Source organism: Mobula birostris, chromosome 18 (genome assembly GCF_030028105.1).
Source record: "Mobula birostris isolate sMobBir1 chromosome 18, sMobBir1.hap1, whole genome shotgun sequence".
NCBI lineage: Eukaryota > Metazoa > Chordata > Chondrichthyes > Myliobatiformes > Myliobatidae > Mobula > Mobula birostris.
This window is the reverse complement of record NC_092387.1, coordinates 65,692,866-65,712,328: the sequence shown is the minus strand read 5'-3', so window position 1 is coordinate 65,712,328 and position 19,463 is coordinate 65,692,866. Positions and strand designations below refer to the sequence as shown.

The 19,463-nt window shown below is 45.0% G+C and overlaps 1 protein-coding gene across 2 annotated transcripts in view; it reads right to left on the bottom strand.

The window, feature by feature from the left end:
* Positions 1 to 19,463, bottom strand: part of LOC140212183 (annexin A4-like) — a 102,487-nt gene that overhangs the window by 46,652 nt on the left and 36,372 nt on the right. For both annotated transcript variants that reach the window (XM_072282843.1, XM_072282844.1), the window contains exons 2-4: positions 12,587 to 12,710; positions 5,915 to 6,012; positions 3,477 to 3,884 (exon numbers count right to left, since the gene is read on the bottom strand). In XM_072282843.1, the coding sequence (XP_072138944.1) occupies positions 3,477 to 3,884; positions 5,915 to 6,012; positions 12,587 to 12,701 (621 nt within the window). In that variant the 5' untranslated portion in view covers positions 12,702 to 12,710. The remainder of the gene's footprint in view (positions 1 to 3,476; positions 3,885 to 5,914; positions 6,013 to 12,586; positions 12,711 to 19,463) is intronic.

Sequence of the window (19,463 nt, the reverse complement as noted above, 5' to 3'; positions counted from 1 at the left end):
ATTGAACTACAGACTTCTGATTCTGAAAGCACAGCGATTCCTTGGGTAAAAACAGAGGATGATAGGCAGCAGAGTTGCTACAGTAGATCAAAGATCTCTCATTAGAAACACTGACAGATTCTGTCTCTACGTTGCTGCCTGATATACTGAATGCTTCCAACATTTTTTGTTGTAACTTCAGATTTCCAGCATCTGCTGTGTTTTGTTCTGGTAAGCTCCTTAAACTATAGCTTAAAGTTTAAAAGGCGATGCCTCTAAAAGGCGCATTTATCATTAAAGACACCCAGCATATGGAAGAAGTCCTCTTCTCATTTCCACTATCAAGGAGGAAGTACAGGAGACTGAAGACACACACTCAATGTTTCAGGAACAGCTTCTTCCCCTCCACCATCAGATTTCGAAATAGACAATGAACCTATGAATACTACCTCACTATTATTTATTATTAAGTTTGTTGCCGCAAAACAACAAATTTTATGGCATATGACAATGCCTGATTCTGAAACATTCACAAGATGTATCTGTATGCTTATCACACACAAACATATGCTCATGCGTGAGAAAATCTCTCAAATTTAACCATGACTACTTTGTAACACCTCAAGCAATCTGTTCCATTAATGCCGAGATAGCCAATAACACCTGACATACAGACTTTCTCACAACTTGTTACATGCAGTCACGTACCAAACTTCTCTCGACTATTTTCTTTGAAGGTGTTAAGCTATTTTTTAAGATTCCACACTTAAGGTAAGAGGGGAAGACTCCACTCACAAAACACACAAAATGCTGAAAGAACTCAGCAGTCAGGCAGCAGCTATGGAGGGGAATAGACATGTTGACATTTCCGGCCAAGATCCTTCATTCGGAACTGATGAAACATCTTGGCCCAAAGCTTACTCGTCTCCTGTGTCTGTTTTTCTCTGGATTTCTAGCATCTGCAGAATCTCCTGTGTTTTGGGATCTCCCCAATCTTGATCTCTGTGCCCAATCCCTCAGTTGTCAGATATCCTGGAGGAACATCAGGAGTGCAGGAAGTTGCTCCCCTCCCCTTCTCCACAGATAGTCATGCAACTGCTTTGTAGAGAAGAGGGACCCTTCAGCCAGAGTTAGAAGGCACACAAGGTAATCAGCCTACAGAGACTTGGCACAGCATAGCATGCAGTTGTTTGAGAGAATCAACTCAAAAGACAGGTCCATGCGCTTACCTCAAATTCTGAGTCAATCTGGGATAAAACACCAAGGAACAGGAAATCATAAACACCACATTGTTAACGTTTGGGAAGGCATTTTCTCAAGGGCTCCCAATTATCCCCCGAGCTGGGATGGACACCCATCAATCTCCTCAATACCCTCGGATCTCACCCAATTCCAGCAACATTGCTCCCGAGTGTGAAACATGAGAGAGAACATGCAAGGGATTTTTGTTCATTACCTCAGCAACTCTGCACCAGGGCTGCCGTAATGTCAGGGTTACAGTATATGGAAGCAGCCCCTTCGGCCCATCTCGTCCATGCTGACCAAGGTTCCTATCCTAGCAGGCTTCACTTGCCCAAGTCTGGCTCATATGCCACTAAATCAAATCTGGGGTCCATGGACCCCTTTCTTGATGGTTTTAAAAAAGTTTGGAATCCCTGCTCTAATGCTTTCAGATCCACATACCTGTCAGAATATTTAATATTTATTTACTTATGTATTGAGTTACAGCCCTTTGAGTCGCACTGCCCGGCAACCCCAATTTAACCCTAGCCTAATCGCGGGACAATTTACATTGACCAATGTAACCTCTACACCTTTGTCATAGTCATACTTTATTGATCCCAGGGGAAATTGGTTTTCGTTACAGTTACACCATAAATAATTAAATAGTAATAAAACCATAAATAGTTAAATAGTAATATGTAAATTATGCCAGGAAATAAGTCCAGGACCAGCCTATTGGCTCAGGGTGTCTGACCCTCCAAGGGAGGAGTTGTAAAGTTTGATGGCCACAGGCAGGAATGACTTCCTATGATGCTCTGTGTTGCATCTCGGTGGAATGAGTCTCTGGCTGAATATAGTCCTGTGCCCACCCAGTACATTGTGTAGTGGATGGGAGACATTGTCCAAGATGGTATGCAACTTAGACAGCATCCTCTTTTCAGACACCACCGTGAGAGAGTCCAGTTCCATCCCCACAACATCACTGGCCTTACGAATGAGTTTGTTGATTCTGTTGGTGTCTGCTACCCTCAGCCTGCTGCTCCAGCACACAACAGCAAACATGATCGCACTGGCCACCACAGACGCGTAGAACATCCTTGGACTGTGGGAGGAAACCGGAACACCTAGTGGAAACCTACACGGTCATGGGGAGAACGTAAAGACTCCTTACAGATGACATCGGAATTGAACTCTGAACTCCGATGCCCTGAGCTGAGCACAGCTAACCACTACGCTACTGGAGTGCCCAAAATATCTTTCGAACACTGTTGTTGTACTTGCCTTAACCACTTCCTCTGACAGCTCATTCTGTTTACATACCACTTTCTGAATGAACAAGAGGTCTCTCAGGTTCCTATTAAATCTCCCCTCCCCTGTCTTAAACCTAGGCCCGCAAGTTCTTGGTTCTTCAGCTCTGGTGGATAGAGAATAGAATAACTTACCGAGTTACCACAAAACTGCAGGTGAGAGTAGAACATTCTTCGATTGGCTAGAGTTAGCAAATTGTGGGAATGCCATATTGGTGCCAGAAGCACGGCAACACCTGCGGGCTGCTCCCAGCACACCTCCGACTGCGAGGTCATTGACGCAAATGGCACATTTCACTGTATGTTTCGATGCACGTGTGACAAATAAAGCTAATCTAATGACTGGAAGGGCCATGCAGATCCCTGAGTTACAGAGAACCACTCCTTAAGGGCACCATCAGTAAAGGTTTCCATGGACCTCCCCCAGTGTTTGGACTTGGACCTTTGCTGTAAAGAGCTAGGGATGATCGTAGGCTCGTTATTACCAAGGGCAGCACAAATGGGTAGCGGTTAGCGTAACATTTTACCTCGCTGGGAAAAAAGGATTTAATTCCTGCTACTGTCTGTAATGAGTTTGTACGTTCTCCCCGTGCTTGCATAGGTTTCCTGGGGGTGCTCCTAACATAAGGGTTAGTAGGTTAATTGGTCACATGGGTGTAACTGTGTGGCACAGGCGTGTTGGGTTGGGTTACTGTGCTGGATCTCTAAATAAAAATAAATTAATTCAAGTACTGACAGTGCACGTTCCACAGCAGTAAAAATGTGTGTCACATTATAGACTGCCACTCATCCCAACACTGCCCATTACTAGGTCCTGTTGTCTCCACTCCCCTCTCACAACAAATGTCATTGTTCACACTTTCAATTGTTGGGGATCAAAACATCAAACAGATGAAAAATATCAATCTAAAACATTCATACCGAGCGTTACCATAAACATCCTCTTGAGATCTTGACATTCCTTACCTTCACAGGAGCTGCAGACGGGGTTACTGTCGAACCAGGAGTAGCTGAATATCCTTGTGGTAGATTAGATGGATAACTTGGTGTCGGACCAGAGGGGTATCCAGGGGTTGGACCAGTGGGATATCCAGGGGCAGGACCAGAGCTTGGCGGAAATCCAGGGGTTGGACCAGAGGGGTATCCAGGGACAGGACCAGAGCTTGGCGGGAATCCAGGGGTTGGACCAGATGGGTATCCAGGGGCAGGGCCAGAGCTTGGCGGATATCCAGGTGTGGATCCAGGATATCCTGGAGCACCAGGCTGGTTGGACTGGCCTGGAAACATCCCGTATGGAGCTCCTGGAGGTGCCCCAAAACCAATATTCGGTGGTCCAGAACCAAACCCACCCATGCTGTTCATTATGTTTTGAGCCTACAACAGTAACATACACAAGGCAAAGGAATTAGAAAGTCAAGTCAACAAAGCAATGCTAAATTCTTAATTTTGTTTTGATTTTGTTCAAAGTGAACAGAACAATCAATTTTCTAATACAGGTAAAAACACTCTCAGTTCAAAGTCAATTTATTATAAAGTGCACATAGGTCACCACATACTACCCAGAGATTCATTTTCTTCTGGGCATTCAAAGTACAAAGAAACACAATAGAATCAATGAAAAACCACACCTGACAAAGACAAACAATGTGCAAAATATAACAAATTATACAAAAACAGAAAGAAAAAAAATAATAATTAAGCAATGAATATCAAGATAATGAATTGTAGATTCTTTGAAAGTGAGTCTATAGATTGTGGAATCCGTTTAGCTTTAAGAGGAGTGAAGTTAACCACGTTGGACCAGGAACTGGATGAATGAAGAATAATAACTGTTCCTCAACCTGGGGCCTGAGGCTCCTGTACCTCCTTACCGATCGCAGCAGCGAGGAGATAGCATGGCCTGGGTGGTTAGAGGTCCTCAGCAAGTCAGGAGAGAGAAACCAGGGGTTTTAGGTCTTTCATCAGAAATGATTAATGCTCAATTCCAATTGGTTAATCTCTCGAAAGTCATAGAGCAATACCACACAGAAAACAGGCCCTTTGGTCCATCATGTCCATGCCAACCCAGGTTCCCATCTGAGCCAGGCCCATTTGCCTGAATTCAGCCCATGTCCTCCTAAACCTTTCCTGTCCACATATCCACGTATTGCGCTCGATACTGAGGGACAGTGCAGAGTACACCAAGACCCCAGCCTTGCAGGATATTCGACTGAAATTTATTAATAATACTGCTTGTACAATATGTGAACTCCTCCCTTATGGAAGTGGCTAACTGATGGAGTAGGATTAATCTATTAATTACCACAACACTATCCACATGTCTTTTAAACCTTTCTTGACCATGCACGTACTGTATCTGTTGTGTTCGGTATAGAGGACATTGAAACCATGAACACTACCTCACTACTTTTTTATTTCTGTCTTTGCACTACTTATTTAACTGTTTGATATACATATATAATTACTGTAATTCACAGTTTTTTCCCCTATGTTATTATCTATTGTATCATACTGCTGTCGCTAAGTTAACAAGTTTGGTGACATATGCCGATGATATTAAACCTGATTCTGATTTTGATTTTGAAGTGTCATAACAGAACCTGCTTTAAACTTCCCTCCTGGTTGTTTCTTCCCCACTCCCATCAGGTTCTTGAAACAACCTGAAAAACCCTAGTTCTACCTCAGATTGTATTGTCATTTTGTTGTATAATTTTATGTTAATTTATGTTGGCTGTTTGTAATGTACTGTGCTGCCACGCAAACAGCTAATTTCCATGGAATTTACATCCTAGTTATCTATGCCCATAACACTAACCTTGAACTTGTACCCTTTTCCAGTTTAATAACAGCTCTATGACATCTCTTACTGAGTTGTGGATGGTAATCAATGACAACAAGAAAGGCTCGAATGGCATGGTGCTTTACGGTGCCAGTGATCACCAAGCGGGGCCAATTCCTGCCACTGCCTGTAAGGAGTTTGTGTGTTCTCCCTGTCATGGAATGGGTTTCCTCCCACATTCTGAGGGTGTATGGGTTAGAGTTCAGGAGTTGTGGGCATGCTAAATTGGTGCCAAAAGCATGGCGACCCCTGTGGGCTGCCCAGCACAACCTGCCACTGTGTTGGTTGTTAATGCAAATGACAGATTCCTCTGTATGTTTCACCATCTTCAAGAAGGTAGAGAGGTGGCGGGGTGGGGGGGGAGGCAAATACAGTAGAGATATAGGGGGTTAACTACTGTGCAGACAAAATATTCACCTAATAAAATGCCTTTGTAGGTGGGAATACAGATGACAAACGCAGACAGAGCATTTCTGATTGTAGGGTTGATATTACAAAAGGATTAGGCATAAACCTGGATCTGTCTTACAGTGCCAGTCAGAACATGTTTCCAAAACTTACTTACCATTCCTTCCATGTAGGAGGTATTGACATGTCCTTGTAAGTTGGGAAGTGCATCGATTCCAATTGGTGGAGGGAGATTGGTACCCCAGGGATGTCCAGCTAAAATCATACCAGAAGCAACAAGCATTGAATTCAGTCATCTTCAAGAGATGGTGCTCTAAGAACCCAACATCCATTACTTAAAGACCCTCTTCATCCCTTGTAACATGTGGTTACTTGAGTTACTGTCACCTTCCTGTCAGCTAGAACCAGTCTGGCCATTCTACTCTGACCTCTCTCATGAACAAGGTGTTTTCACCCACAGAACTGCCTGGATGATTTTTGTTTTTCACACCATTTTCTATAAACTCTAGAGAATGTCATGTGTGAAAATCCCAGGAGATCTGCAGTTTCTGAGATACTCAAACCACTCAATCTGGCACCAACAATCATTCCACATTCAAAGTCACTTAGATCACATTTATTCCCCATTTTGATGTTTGGTCTGAACAACAACTGAACCTTTTGACTATGTCTGCATGGAGTTGCTGCCACATGATTGGCCGATTAGATATTGCATCAACAAGCAAGTGCACCCAATAAAGTGGTCACCGAGTGGAACATCATCATGTATTGGAAGCTGGATAGCGCGGTGGGGGGTGGGGAGATGGTTAAAGAAGATGGAGATAAGTTAAAGATTAGCATTACAGGTCACATGTACATTGAAAAATACAGTGAATTGTATTGATTGCATCAAATCACATTATTGAGAATTGTGCTAGACAGCCTGCAAAACCCCAAGATCCCGGTTCCAACTTAGCATGCCTGTAACTCACAAACCCTAATCTGTATATCTTTGGGATGTGGGAGAAAACTGGATAAGCCGGAGGAAAACCACACGGTTAAGGGAGATTGTACTAACTCCTTACAGACATTGGCAGGGATCAAACCCCAATGCACTGATAGGGAATTGAGTGTCTATGGAAAACTGTTATAGAAGTGTTTGAGGGCATTCATTGGAGATGTCACCTTGTCAGCAAAATCGCCGATCCTCCATGCCTGATCTAGTCAATGTAATTAGTCATAGAATCATAGAGCTTAATTGTATTGTCCATGGCATAGAAACGGTTGGGAACCCTTGGCCTAGTCCTATTGACCTGTGCCTGGACCAAAGCTTTCCATAACCTTCCCATCCACATGCCTATACAAACCTCTTAAATATTGAAATCAAACCCAAACCCGCCACTTCCGTTGGCAGCTCATTCACCCTCCCCTTTCATCGCCGTCTGAGTGAAGAAGATGCCCCTCAGGTGGCCTTTAAATATTTGACCTTTCACTCTTAACTCATGGCCTCTTGTAGACTCACCCAACCTCACTGGAAAGAGACTGCTTAACATTTACCCCATCTATACCCCTAATAATTTTGTATGCCTCTTACAAATTTCCCCTCATTCTCCTACGCTGGAAAGAATAAGGTCTTACCCTATTCAACGTTTCCTTCTAACTCAGGTCCTCAAGTCCCAGCAACATCCTTGTCAATATTCTCAATACTCTTTCAATCTTATTGAAAAATTAAACAACTTCACATGAGGACTGAACAACATTTAATGCAATAAGAATTCTTAAAGCAGCATGAGGCCAAGGATGGATACCAACATGTGATGTTAAAGGGAAAGATCAAAGACAAGGTCAACATGACACAAGGTTTCAAAATTCACTACGGATCTAACACCCCCTGCAGTAATGGGAGAAGAAAATATACAAGGAGGAAAGTGGGTACATGCAGTGATGTTTGGTTGCTGAAATCGAGATACTCAAAGCAGTGTGATTCCAATAAGGAAGCTTGAATGTGCCTGTGGTGAAGGATGTCGGGGCGAGGTTGACTGGGATAGCAGGGTACACACTTCCCTGGATGATCTTACTCCATTCTGAAGGGATTTGGATGGAGTGTTGGGAGTCACGATCAGAGCTGGCAATTTTGCAATCTGATTCCTTTAATGAGACTAAGCAGAATAACATTTCAGCACAGAGTAGACGGGCCAAACAGCCTGTTTCTGTGCTGTAGTGCTCTATGACTCTAAGTACAAAAGGCACAGAAAACCATTTAAGGAACTGGCCACTGCTCTACCTGTGATCACAAAAACCTGCAGAGTTGTGGACATGCTTCAACACATCACCAGAACCAGCTTCATCCGCAAAGACTCTGTCTCTACTTCTCAAAGCCTTGGTAAAACAACCAGCATAATCAAAGACCCACCCACCCAGACATTCTCATTTCTCCCCTCTCCCATCAGGCGGATGATAAAAGAGGCTGAAAGCACATACCCCACCAGGCTCCAGGAGAGCTTCTATCCCACCGTTCAATTCAATTCAAGTTTAATTCTCAGCCAACCATACAGCCAGACGGGACAGTGCTAGTCTGGGGTCAAGGTGCAAAACGCGGTACCGACCAGTACCGACAGTCACACAGCACAAAGCGCACATAGCACTGTGGTAAACCATGTGTATATGTTGTAACTCGGTTGCCTGTCTAGACACACCCCTCTGCTGACTGCCCCTGTGGCTCCTCCCACAGAGTCCTGTATAAAGGTGTTCACCTTGCCCCTCCCCCTCAGTCCGGGGGCAGACACTCACTGTGGAGGTTGTATTGTGCAGCGAATAAAAGCCTTTCAGTATTTTACCAAACCTCAGTCTTTTGGAGTAATTGAAGGTGCTTCAAGCACGTATCAGATAACAAGCCCCTGCTCACTACATCGCGGTGGCACAGCAGTGTAGCAGTTAGCATAACACTATGACAGTGTCGAGAATGTCAAATAAACTTGACAAACAAAGCTAATATTTAAATAAAGCTACACGCACAACACGCTGGAGGAACTCAGCATCGGGCAGCATCCGTGGAAACGATCAGTCAACGTTTCGGGCCGGAACCCTTCGTCAGGACTGTAGAGGGAAGGGGCAGAGGCCCTATAAAGAAGGTGGGGGGAGGGTGGGAAGGAGAAGGCTGGTAGGTTCCAGGTGAAAAACCAGTAAAGGGAAAGATAAAGGGGTGGGGGAGGGGAGGCAGGGAGGTGATAGGCAGGAAAGGTGAAGAAGGAATAGGGGAAAACACAATGGGTAGTAGAAGGAGGTGGAACCATGAGGGAGGTGATAGGCAGCTGGGGGAGGGGGCAGAGTGAAACTGGGTTGGGGGAAGGGAGGGGGAGGGAATTACAGGAAGTTAGAGAATTCAATGCTCATGCCAAGGGGCTGGAGACTACCCAGACGGTATATGAGGTGTTGCTCCTCCAACCTGAGTTTGGCCTCTGCAGAGTATTTTGTATTTAAATAAAGCTACTCTTTTCATTGTCCTGATGAAGGATCTTGGCTTGAAATACTGGCATTTTATCTTTCTCCATAGATGCTGACTGGCTTGCTGAGTTCCCCCAGCATTGTGTGTGTGTAACTCTAGATTTCTGGCATCTGTAGAATCGCTTGCAATTATCTTTACCTTGTCTCTCCAATTCCAATGACAACACAGGAGTCAAGTTTAGGATTTCTGACCCCTTAGTTTCTGGGGTAGTATGAGAAACAGCCAGTTACTAATGTCAGAGACAGAAAACACATTCCTTTATCAGGAAATCCTCAGTACAAAATGTGTTCATTTCTAGGAAGTGACCCATACTCCAGGGATTAATCGTAGGACAGAAATAACTTGGCTCACAGTGCTGATGTAAAAAAGCATTCAATAAAACCATCGAAAGGCAAACTGCTGACTGGACTGTGGAAAAAATAACTACATAGAGAGTCAGTCTTTAAGGATGACGAGCACTTTAGGAAATTATTCAAGAGGATTCGCCTGCAGTTAGGGGAAAGCAGAGGGCTGCAGCTTTAATGAATGAGGGCAGAAGTAACTCAGCCCCAGACAGGGTGGTGTCCACTGTGGGTGCAGGGAAGGAGGAGTCCGGTGGCTGGTGCTATTTCAGAGCTGTCTATTTTTATTTACATTGCAACAGCAGAGAGATGACGCAGACTGGATGTCATCCTTCAGCTGACAAAATGTGCTGCATTTTGGGAAGTCAAAACCAGGGTAGGGTTTTTACAGTGAAGCAGAGGCCTTGGGAAGTATTGGGGAAAAGAGGGACCTAGGAAGTATATTTATTTATTTTTTACTTTTACTTAGAGATACAGTGTGGTACCAGGCCCTTCCGGCCCACACCACCTAATTACACACGTGACCAATTAGCCTACTAATCCGTACGCCCCTAGACCGTGAAAGGAAGCTGGAGCACTCTGTGAAAACGCACACAGTCACGGGGGAGCGTGCAGACTCCTTACAGACAGTGGTGGGAATTGAACCCTGATTGGTGACACTCCAACAATTCTGCTAGCCACTACACGATGTGCCAGTGCGTGGGTTCCCCGAAAGTGACGTCACGGGTAGACACAGTGAGCATTCGTCAGAGTTAGAGAAGAAGCTGAATTGCTTGCTTCTATGCTTCCATGAGCAATTTCTTTCAAAGTGGGCTTGCTAAAGAACTTTTTTTAAAACCAGGAAAGGTACAGATGTGGGTCTGGACGCCTGGGAAGTGGGAAACCCGAACAACTTGATACAGAAAAGGGATAAAATAAAAGTAAACTGCAGGAAGAACTCAGCATCTGTGTAGCAAGATGGACAGATGACGTTTCAGAATCAAGTCAGGTTTTACAATCCCATGACCATGATTGTTCTTGGCAAATTTTTCTACAGAAGTGGTTTGCCATTGCCTTCTTCTGGGCAGTGTCTTTACAAGATGGATGACCCCAGACATTATCAATACCCTTCAGAGGTTCTCTGCCTGGTGTCAGTGGTCACATAACCAGAACTTGTGATTTGCACCAGCAAATATGACCATCCAGCTCCTGCCCCCATGGGTTCACGTGACCCTGATCGGGGTGTGGGGGCTATTCAGGTGCTACACCTCGACGAAGGGTAACCTGCAGGCTAGCGGAGGGAAGGAGTGCCTTACACTTCCTTGTTAGAGACGCATCTCCATCACACTCGAGTTCTACAGGACCCAACCAGAGAAGGCAAGTTCGGGTCAGGGTAGGTGGACTATCTGATTAAACTTCCCTTTTGGGCCCACCCTCTATCTTAACCTCGTTAGGATAACTTACTTAGTGAAAAGGTACGTAACTGAGGCCTTCACTGAAGCTCAACATTTACCGCTTTGTTCAGGATTATGGTAATCACTCCCAATCTTCAAACAGGATTCCATGTCAAGCATGCAAGTGCTGTAAAGTGCCTAGACCTTAAGACATAGGAGCAAAATGGCCCATCGAATGCTCTGCCCTCTGCCCATCGATCATGGCTGATTTATTATCCCTCTCAGTCCCATTGTCCTGCCTTCTCCCCATAACCTTTGATGCTCTTACGAATCAACTTCCACTTTAAATATACCCAATGACTTGGCCTCCACAGCCATCTGTAGCAATGAATTATACAGATTCACCACCCTCTAGCTGAAGAAAGGCTCGAGAAATGCAAACACCTCTAAAAGCCTTTTAGTGCCCAATGTGGGCTTCAGCATGGAACCGCCAGAAAGCCGAAACCCCTGGGTTGGCGTGCCCAGAAATTGGTGGCCTGTTATCTGCAAGTCTGCGAATCCACAGCCAGGGACCCTGCAGGCAGCCTATACTTCCGCTGAAAGCTTCCCTGTTTGTGTGAGTGGGTGGCAGATGAGAAAGGAGCCTGGTTTTTTTTTTGTTAGGAGCAACAGACAAAACGGTGGAGGAACTCAGCAGGTCAGGCAATATTTATGGAAAAGAATAAACAGTCGCCATTTCGGGCTGAGACACTTCTTCAGGATGGAGAAGGAAAGGGGAAGAGTGCCAGAATAAAAAGGTGAAGGGAGGGGAAGGAGGCCAGCTGGAAGGCGATAGGTGAAGCCGGGTGGGCGGGAAAGGTGAAGGGCTGAAGAAGAAAGAATCTGATTGGAGAGCAGAGTGGACCATAGGAGAAAGGGAAGGAAGAGCAGACCCAGGAGAAGTGATAGGTAGGTGAAGAGGTAAAAGGGCAGAGTGGGGAATAGCGGAAGATGGGGGCTAGAATTTGTTAACTGGAAGGAGATATTGATATTCATGCAATCAGGTCATAGTCATACTTTATTGATCCCGAGGGAAATTGGGTTTCGTTACAGTTGCACCAACCAAGAACAGAGTATAAATATAGCAATATAAAACCATAAGTAATTGAATAATAATATGTAAATTATGACAGATGGAAATAAGTCCAGGACCAGCCTATTGGCTCAGGCTGTCTGACTCTCCAAGGGAGGAGTTGTAAAGTTTGATGGCCACAGGCAGGAATGGCTTCCTATGACGCTCTGTGTTGCATCTCGGTGGAATGAATCTCTGGCTGAATGTACTCCTGTGCCCAACCAGTACATTATGTAGTGGATGGGAGACATTGGCCAAGATGGCATGGCTACCCAGACAGAATACAGGGTGTTTTTGGTTTGTTTTTGTTTTGTTGTTGTTTGTGTTGTTCTGCCAGGCATTGTGGACATGTTACGTTGGCGCCAGAATGTCTGGCTTCACTTGAGCACTGCTCCCAGCACCTCCTTAGGGTGTGTTGGTAGTTAACACAAATGACTCATTTCACTGTTCTGATGTAAATGTGGTAAGTAAACCTGCATCTGCCTGTTCTCACAAGAAAAGGTGCGGAATATAGAAGTACCTGGTACTGGTGGGAATCCTCCTGGGACTGGCGGGTACCCCCCTGCTGTGGGTGGATAACCCCCTGGTGCGGGGGGATATCCCCCTGAAGCTGGCGGATATCCTGGATAACTCATCTTCTAGATCTGTAAAAAAAAACAACTTTAAATGCTCCTCTTGGCCACACGGTTTTCACAACAAACATGCGCATTTTAAAATGAACTTGCACTTTTGAGGCTCAAGAAAGGACACTCTAAAGCAAATAAAGGTTGATCTTATATTCCACCTGCGTAGCCCCAGATTCCACCTGGGTAGCCTCCAACCTGATGGCATAAACATCAATTTCTCCTTCCAGTAATTTTTAAATTTTTCTTTTTTTTTTCCTTTTTCCTCACCCTCCCCTCTTCTATTCCCCACTCTGGCATCTCCTCCTCATCTGCCCATCACTTCCCCCCTGGTGTCCCTCCTCCTTCCTTCTCTCCCATGGTCCACTCTGCTCTCCATCTCCAGCTCTTTACCTTTCCCACCCACCCAGCTTCACTTTCTTACTTATGCTTCTTCTCCCTTCCTTTCCAGTCCTGACGAAGGGTCTCAGCCCAGAACGTCAACTGTTCGTTCGTTTCCGTAGACGCTGCCTGAGGTGCTGAGTTTTCTTCACCATTTTACGACCTTAAGATACAGGAGCAGAATTAGGCCAGTTGGCCCATCGAGTCTGCTCTGCTATTTCATCACGGCTGATCCAATTTTCCTCTCAGCCCCAATCCTCTCCCCATATCCCTTCATGCCCTGACCAAACAAGAATCTATCAAACTCTTTGTGTTACTCTGGCTCTCCAGTACCTGCAGAACCTCTTGCATTTAAAGGTTCACTTACCAATCCAAGAAAACAGACAGTTCAGCTCAGCCCCAGAAGACTCCACATGGAATCACCAGAAAATGTTGGCTTGGACCCGTGGTAGGACTCCCCAAGTTTTCTCAAAGCTACAAAAGCCCGACAGCACATTCCACCAGGCTGAAGAACAGCTTTTACGCCACTGATATGACTATTAAATTGATCTGTAGTATGATAAATTGGATTCTTGACCTCACAATCTGCCTTGCACCTTCTTGCCTGCCTGCACTGCACTCTCTTTGTAGCTGTTACACTTTATTCTGCATTTTTTCAGATTTCTGATTCATTCAAGGAAGAACTTCTTCACACAGATAGCGTAGAACGAGCTGCCAATGGAAGTGGGTTTACTTTCAACACTTAAGAGAAATTTAGATATGTAATGGATGGGAAGGGTACGTAGGGGCTATGGTCTGGGTGCAGATGGATGGGACTAGGCAGAATGACAATTTGGACTGGACTAGATGGGCCAAAGGGCCTGTTACTGTGCTGTAGTGCTCTATGACTTTATGACTTCATTTCTTACATGTTCATCGAAACATACGGTGAAATGCGCTGTTTGCGTTAGCAACCAATATAATCAACATTAAGCATCATTGACTACCTCAGCACACCACAGTGATAAAGATAGTTCTCAGTGACATTCTGTCGTGCTATCGATCTCAACTGATTTTTGCCTCTGGATTGATTTCGATCCTGTGCAATTTGCACTGTGGATGTTTGTTCAAGTTCATTGTTATCTGACTGTACATATATACGACCAAATGAAACCAGACATCTCTCTGCCTACAGAACTCAGAGTGGAGATCTTCCAGGCCACAAAACATACTGTAGATCACACACAGCACGTCAAACTTTTTTTTAAATTTACTGCGCATTACACCGCTGGCATTTAAGGCAGCAATGAAGATCCTTCATCTCTGGCGGTGTTCAGGACTACCTTTCGGTTTTCACTACCGTCAGTCATGCAAGTCCCAGGTGGAGACTCAGGAATACCATCACACTCAGATGTAGAAGGGTTTTTCATCGCTGTTTCCGTAACAATTGTATTTGACCAGTCAGGGTTGTTAGCCCTGACCTGGTGGACCATTCTTACTCTGGCCTCTACCCTTTGACCTGTTTGGTATGGGTGACCCTACCAAGAGCCAAAGCATAGAGCCCTGACTCCAGCCAACATAGATCTCCAGATCATTGAGGCACGCAAGCCTCCAAACCACGACAAGGTTCCGGTCCTCTTGTTGTTGTTCATTTCCACGTCTTGTGGCACATCGGGTGGCAAACTTGCCGTTCCTTTAGCTTTATTCTAGCCTGTTTTTTTTTTACGAGGCTGCGTTGCTAGCTTGACGCTCAACCCAGCACGGATGGAAAACGTACAAGGAGCTGGCTAGATTTGAATCCAGGATCATTCGCCTCGAGTCTGGTGTGGATGCCACTAAGCCACCAGCCGGCTGTGGTCTTCTTGGAGGACATAAAACAATTACTACCATAAATAAGTTCACAAAATATACGTAATTCAGCACAGGTAAACAGTAAACAGCTTGCAGTCCTAGTGTCGAGACCTTGATGGTGGTGGCAGGGTATTCATTAGTCTCACAGCCTGAGGGAAGAAGCTGTTACCCAGACTGACAGCCCCAGTCTTGATGCTCCCGTACCTCCTTCCCGATGGTTGTGGGTCAAAGAGACTGTGGGGTGGGTGGTAGGTCCTCCACAATGCTTCAGGCCCTTCCTATACAATGCTGTTTGTGTGGTAAAGGGGTGTGTGTGCATGCACACACACACACAGACAGTGAGTGGACATTTGTATCTCTGTGTAAATATGAATGTGCGGCGAGTTTCATTTTGCTCACCGGCAAAAGGAAACAATAGAACACAATGATTGATTGGAGGTTTCCTCACACAACAATGGACATGTTCCTTTTGTCCCTCATCTCAGGCCCTTTGACCTTTTTTTTTAAATCCATAAATTCATCGACCTCAGAACCCAGAGTGGAGACCCTGTGTCACAGACATCTTCCCCTCTCCAGGACCCAGAGTGGAGACCCTGTGTCACAGACACCTTCCCCTCTCCAGGACCCAGAGTGGAGACCCTGAGTCACAGACACTTTCCTCTCTCCAGAACCCCGAGTGGAGACCCTGTGTCACACACACCTTCCCCTCTTCCCCTCTCCAGGACCCAGAGTGGAGACCCTGTGTCACACTTTCCCCTCTCCAGAACCCAGAGTGGAGACCCTGTGTCACAGACACCTTCCCCTCTCCAGGACCCAGAGTGGAGACCCTGTGTTACAGACACCTTCCCCTCTCCAGGACCCAGAATGGAAGCAAGTTACTCCGTAACCTAAGAAGACCCCGAGGAGGCGAGAGGGCAGTTCACTGAGGCACCAGAGAAACCTGTTTAACCAGTTACCACGTGCTTAGTGTTTGATGCACCCATAATCCGTTCTGATTACGCCAGACCAATATAACAAAAGCATCCACCCTAATGCTTTACATTGTTAAAATTATTTCCATCAGGGTCACCTGACTGCATAGATCTTCTATTTATTTACATAGAGACACAGAGCGGGAACAGGCCCTTCCAGCCCCGGGAACCCCCGGAAACCCTGACTTAACCCTAACCAAACCACGGGACAATTTACAATTAACCCTAAGCAAACCACGGGACAACTTACAATTAACCCTAACCAAACCACGGGACAATTTACAATTAATCCTATCCTACCCATGGGACAACTTACAATTAACCCTAATCAAACCACGGGACAATTTACAATTAACCCTAACCAAACCACGGGGCAATTTACAATTAACCCTAACCAAACCACGGGACAATTTACAATTAATCCTATCCTACCCATGGGACAACTTACAATTAACCCACCCAGTACACCTCTGGCCAGTGGGAGGAAACTTATTTTAACTAGTATCGCTAATTCTCAGTTTAAATGGATTAATTGTAACAAGCCTTAAATAAACCAGAAATCCAAGTAAAACCTTTCACTAAAAACCAGCGGTGGGCTTTTACTTCACTAATGCCCATGCACTATATACCCACACTTATTGCCCACTGCGCTGCTGGTGTTTAGGGCAGCAATGACGGTTCTCCATCTCTGTCTGTCCTCACTGTCGCACACAGATATAGAAAGATTCTTCATTGCTGGTTCCATAACAATTCCTTTTTGACCAGTCAGGGTTGTTAGCCCTGAGCTAAACCCTCAAACCTTGAGGACCAGTGGACCTCTCTTAGTCTGGCCTCTACTTTTTGACCTATTTGGCATGGGTGACCCTACAAAGAGCCAAAGCACAAGGCGCTGACTCCAGTGGTTAGGCTAGGGTTAAACAGGTCAGTTGCTGAGTGGTGCAGCCCGTTGGGTTGGAAGGAACCGTTCCGCAATGTTCAGCATTGTAGCGTTCGAGCCTCATTCATTACGTTCAGATCCACTGTATGGGCAGGCTTGAGCAGGAAGGGCCAGGGTTTGTATCCTTGCAGAGCTTTCAGAACAATCACACATGTACAAAGGCATATTATTTTGAAAAGATCGCTAAGGAAACCCACATGTCCAAATTGATATAATACCAATGAGATGCTTCTATATTATAGGCCAATTTACATGCAACAAGCTCTAACAAACAGCAACATGATTAGACACAGATAATCTGAATTTGGGATGCTGATTTGGGAACAAGCATTGGCAAGCCGTGCAATAAAACCCTGGCACAACAGATTCTTCAGATGCTAGAACCCTGGAGCAACACACACAAAACACTCAGGAGATTCAGACAGCACCTAGGAAAGGAAGTAAAGCCTGCCTTTCAGCCCAAGACTCTTCATCAGTTCAGAAACTTTTATGCCATTTGAGGGGTGGGGTTAGATGGGCCACAGCTTAATGTCATACACAAAAATACCACCTCTGGTGGTGCCTCATTTTGCAGAGTTCCAGCCTGGATCTTTACATTCAAATATCTGGAACGGGATTTGAACCTGCAATCTTCTCACCCTGAGCTGAGAAAAATGCTTGCTGTATCACAGTCTGAAATGGTTTTCCATTGAGATAGTGATTAAGAAAGCAATTGTCCACCGGGAGAAAACTTTACTCCACAATAACAAGCCTTGACATGTATGATGAGCCCATTATAGTCCTGAAAAAGATATGTAGCTCCAGTGGGGAGAAAGAAGTTTCTCTGGAGTAGGAGTTCCCAATCTTTTTTATGACATAGACCCCCACCATTAACCGGGGGTCCACAGACCCCAGTTTGGGAAACCCTGCTCTAGAGAAAGTTCTGGTTCTCATTATAGGAAGGACGTAGAAGCTATAGAGAGGGTGCAGTGATTGAGGAAAGTATGGAGCTGGAGGGATTTCAAAGGTAGGTTGTATGGCACAGAGAGTGGTGGGTGTATGGAACACACTGGTGGTGGTAGAGTCTGGGCAGGCGTTCCTAACCTGGGGTCCACGGTTAATGGTAGGGGTCCATGGCATCAAAAAAAGTCGGGAACCCCATGATCAGGGGCACTTAAGAGACTCATCGATAGGCACATTAGGGTTACATTATATAACCGTGAGATTCGTCTCCTAAAAGGCAGCCACAAAACAAAGAAACCCAAAAGAACCCATATAAAAGACTGTCCATCAAACACCCAATGTGTAGTGCGAGAAAAAAAGCCAAATTGTGCAAACAATAGAAAATAAATAGCATTTGGAACTAAAGTGAGTCGATAGTCACGAAGACTGGAGCAGGCCTCAGCCTCAGTTAAAGGGTCAGCACATCATTGTGGGCTGAAGGGCCTGTATTGTGCCGTACTGTACTGATTGAGTTCTATGTTCTAAAGTCAAAGTCCACTTTATTATCCCAAGCAGATGCATGTTCATGCATAACAAAGAGACTGCTGTAACATTACAGCCACAACATTCACATAAATGTAACCACAAATTTTAAAAACTATACAAGGCAAAACAATTGGAACACAATTATAGACAGACAGCTTACAAGACCAGGGTCCCAAGGGGAAAATCAGCACAGGCAAAGGTTAATGTGTGATACTCAAAGGGGGCTTTGAATTTCTTTGTCTGTCCTGCTGGGTGTCGTCTTTCATTGATCCTATAGTGTTTCTTGGATTTGCTGAGTACGCCCTCAAGGAAACTAATCACAAGGTTGTATAAAGTGACATATTTGTACATTGACAATAAAATTTACTTTCAACTTTGAAGCAGCGAAGTGAAGCCCAAGTCAAGCTGAGAGAACATAAAATGAAGTCAAAAGAAGCCAGAAGAACATAAGATCAAAATAAATAAGAGCAGGAGTAGGCTTCTGGCCCATCAAGCCTGCTCTACCATTCAATAAGACCATGGCTGATCTGACCATGGACTCATCTCCACCTACTTGCCTTTTCCCCATAACCCTCAACTCCCCTACCATACAAAAATCTATCCAACCTTGTCTTAAAGATATATACTGAGGGAGCCTTCACTGCTTCATTGGGCAGAGAATTCCACAGATTCATAACTCCCTGAAAAAGCAGTTCCTCCTCATCTCCATCCTAAATTTACTCTCCCAAATCTCGAGGCTTTGTCCCCTAGTTCTAGTCTCACCTACCAGTGGAAACAACTTTCCTGCCTCTATCTTGTCCATCCCTTTCATAATTTTATATGTTTCTATAAGATCTCTCATTCTGCTGAATTCCATTGAGTACAGTTCTAGGTGAATCAATGTCTCCTCATAGTCTAACCCCTCATCTCTGGAATCAACCTGGTGAACCTCCTCTGCACCGTCTCCAAAGCCAGTATATCCTTCCTCAGGTAAGGAGACCTGAATTGCACACAGTACTCCAGGTGCAGCCTCACCATTACCTGTGCTGTTGCAGCATAACCTCCCTGCTCTTAAATTCAATCCCTCTAGCATTGAAGGCCAACATTCCATCTGCCTCTTGATAGCCTGCTGCACCTGCAAACCAAACTTCTGTGATTCATGCACAAGCACTCCCAAGTCCCTCTGCACAGCTGCAAGCTGCAATATTT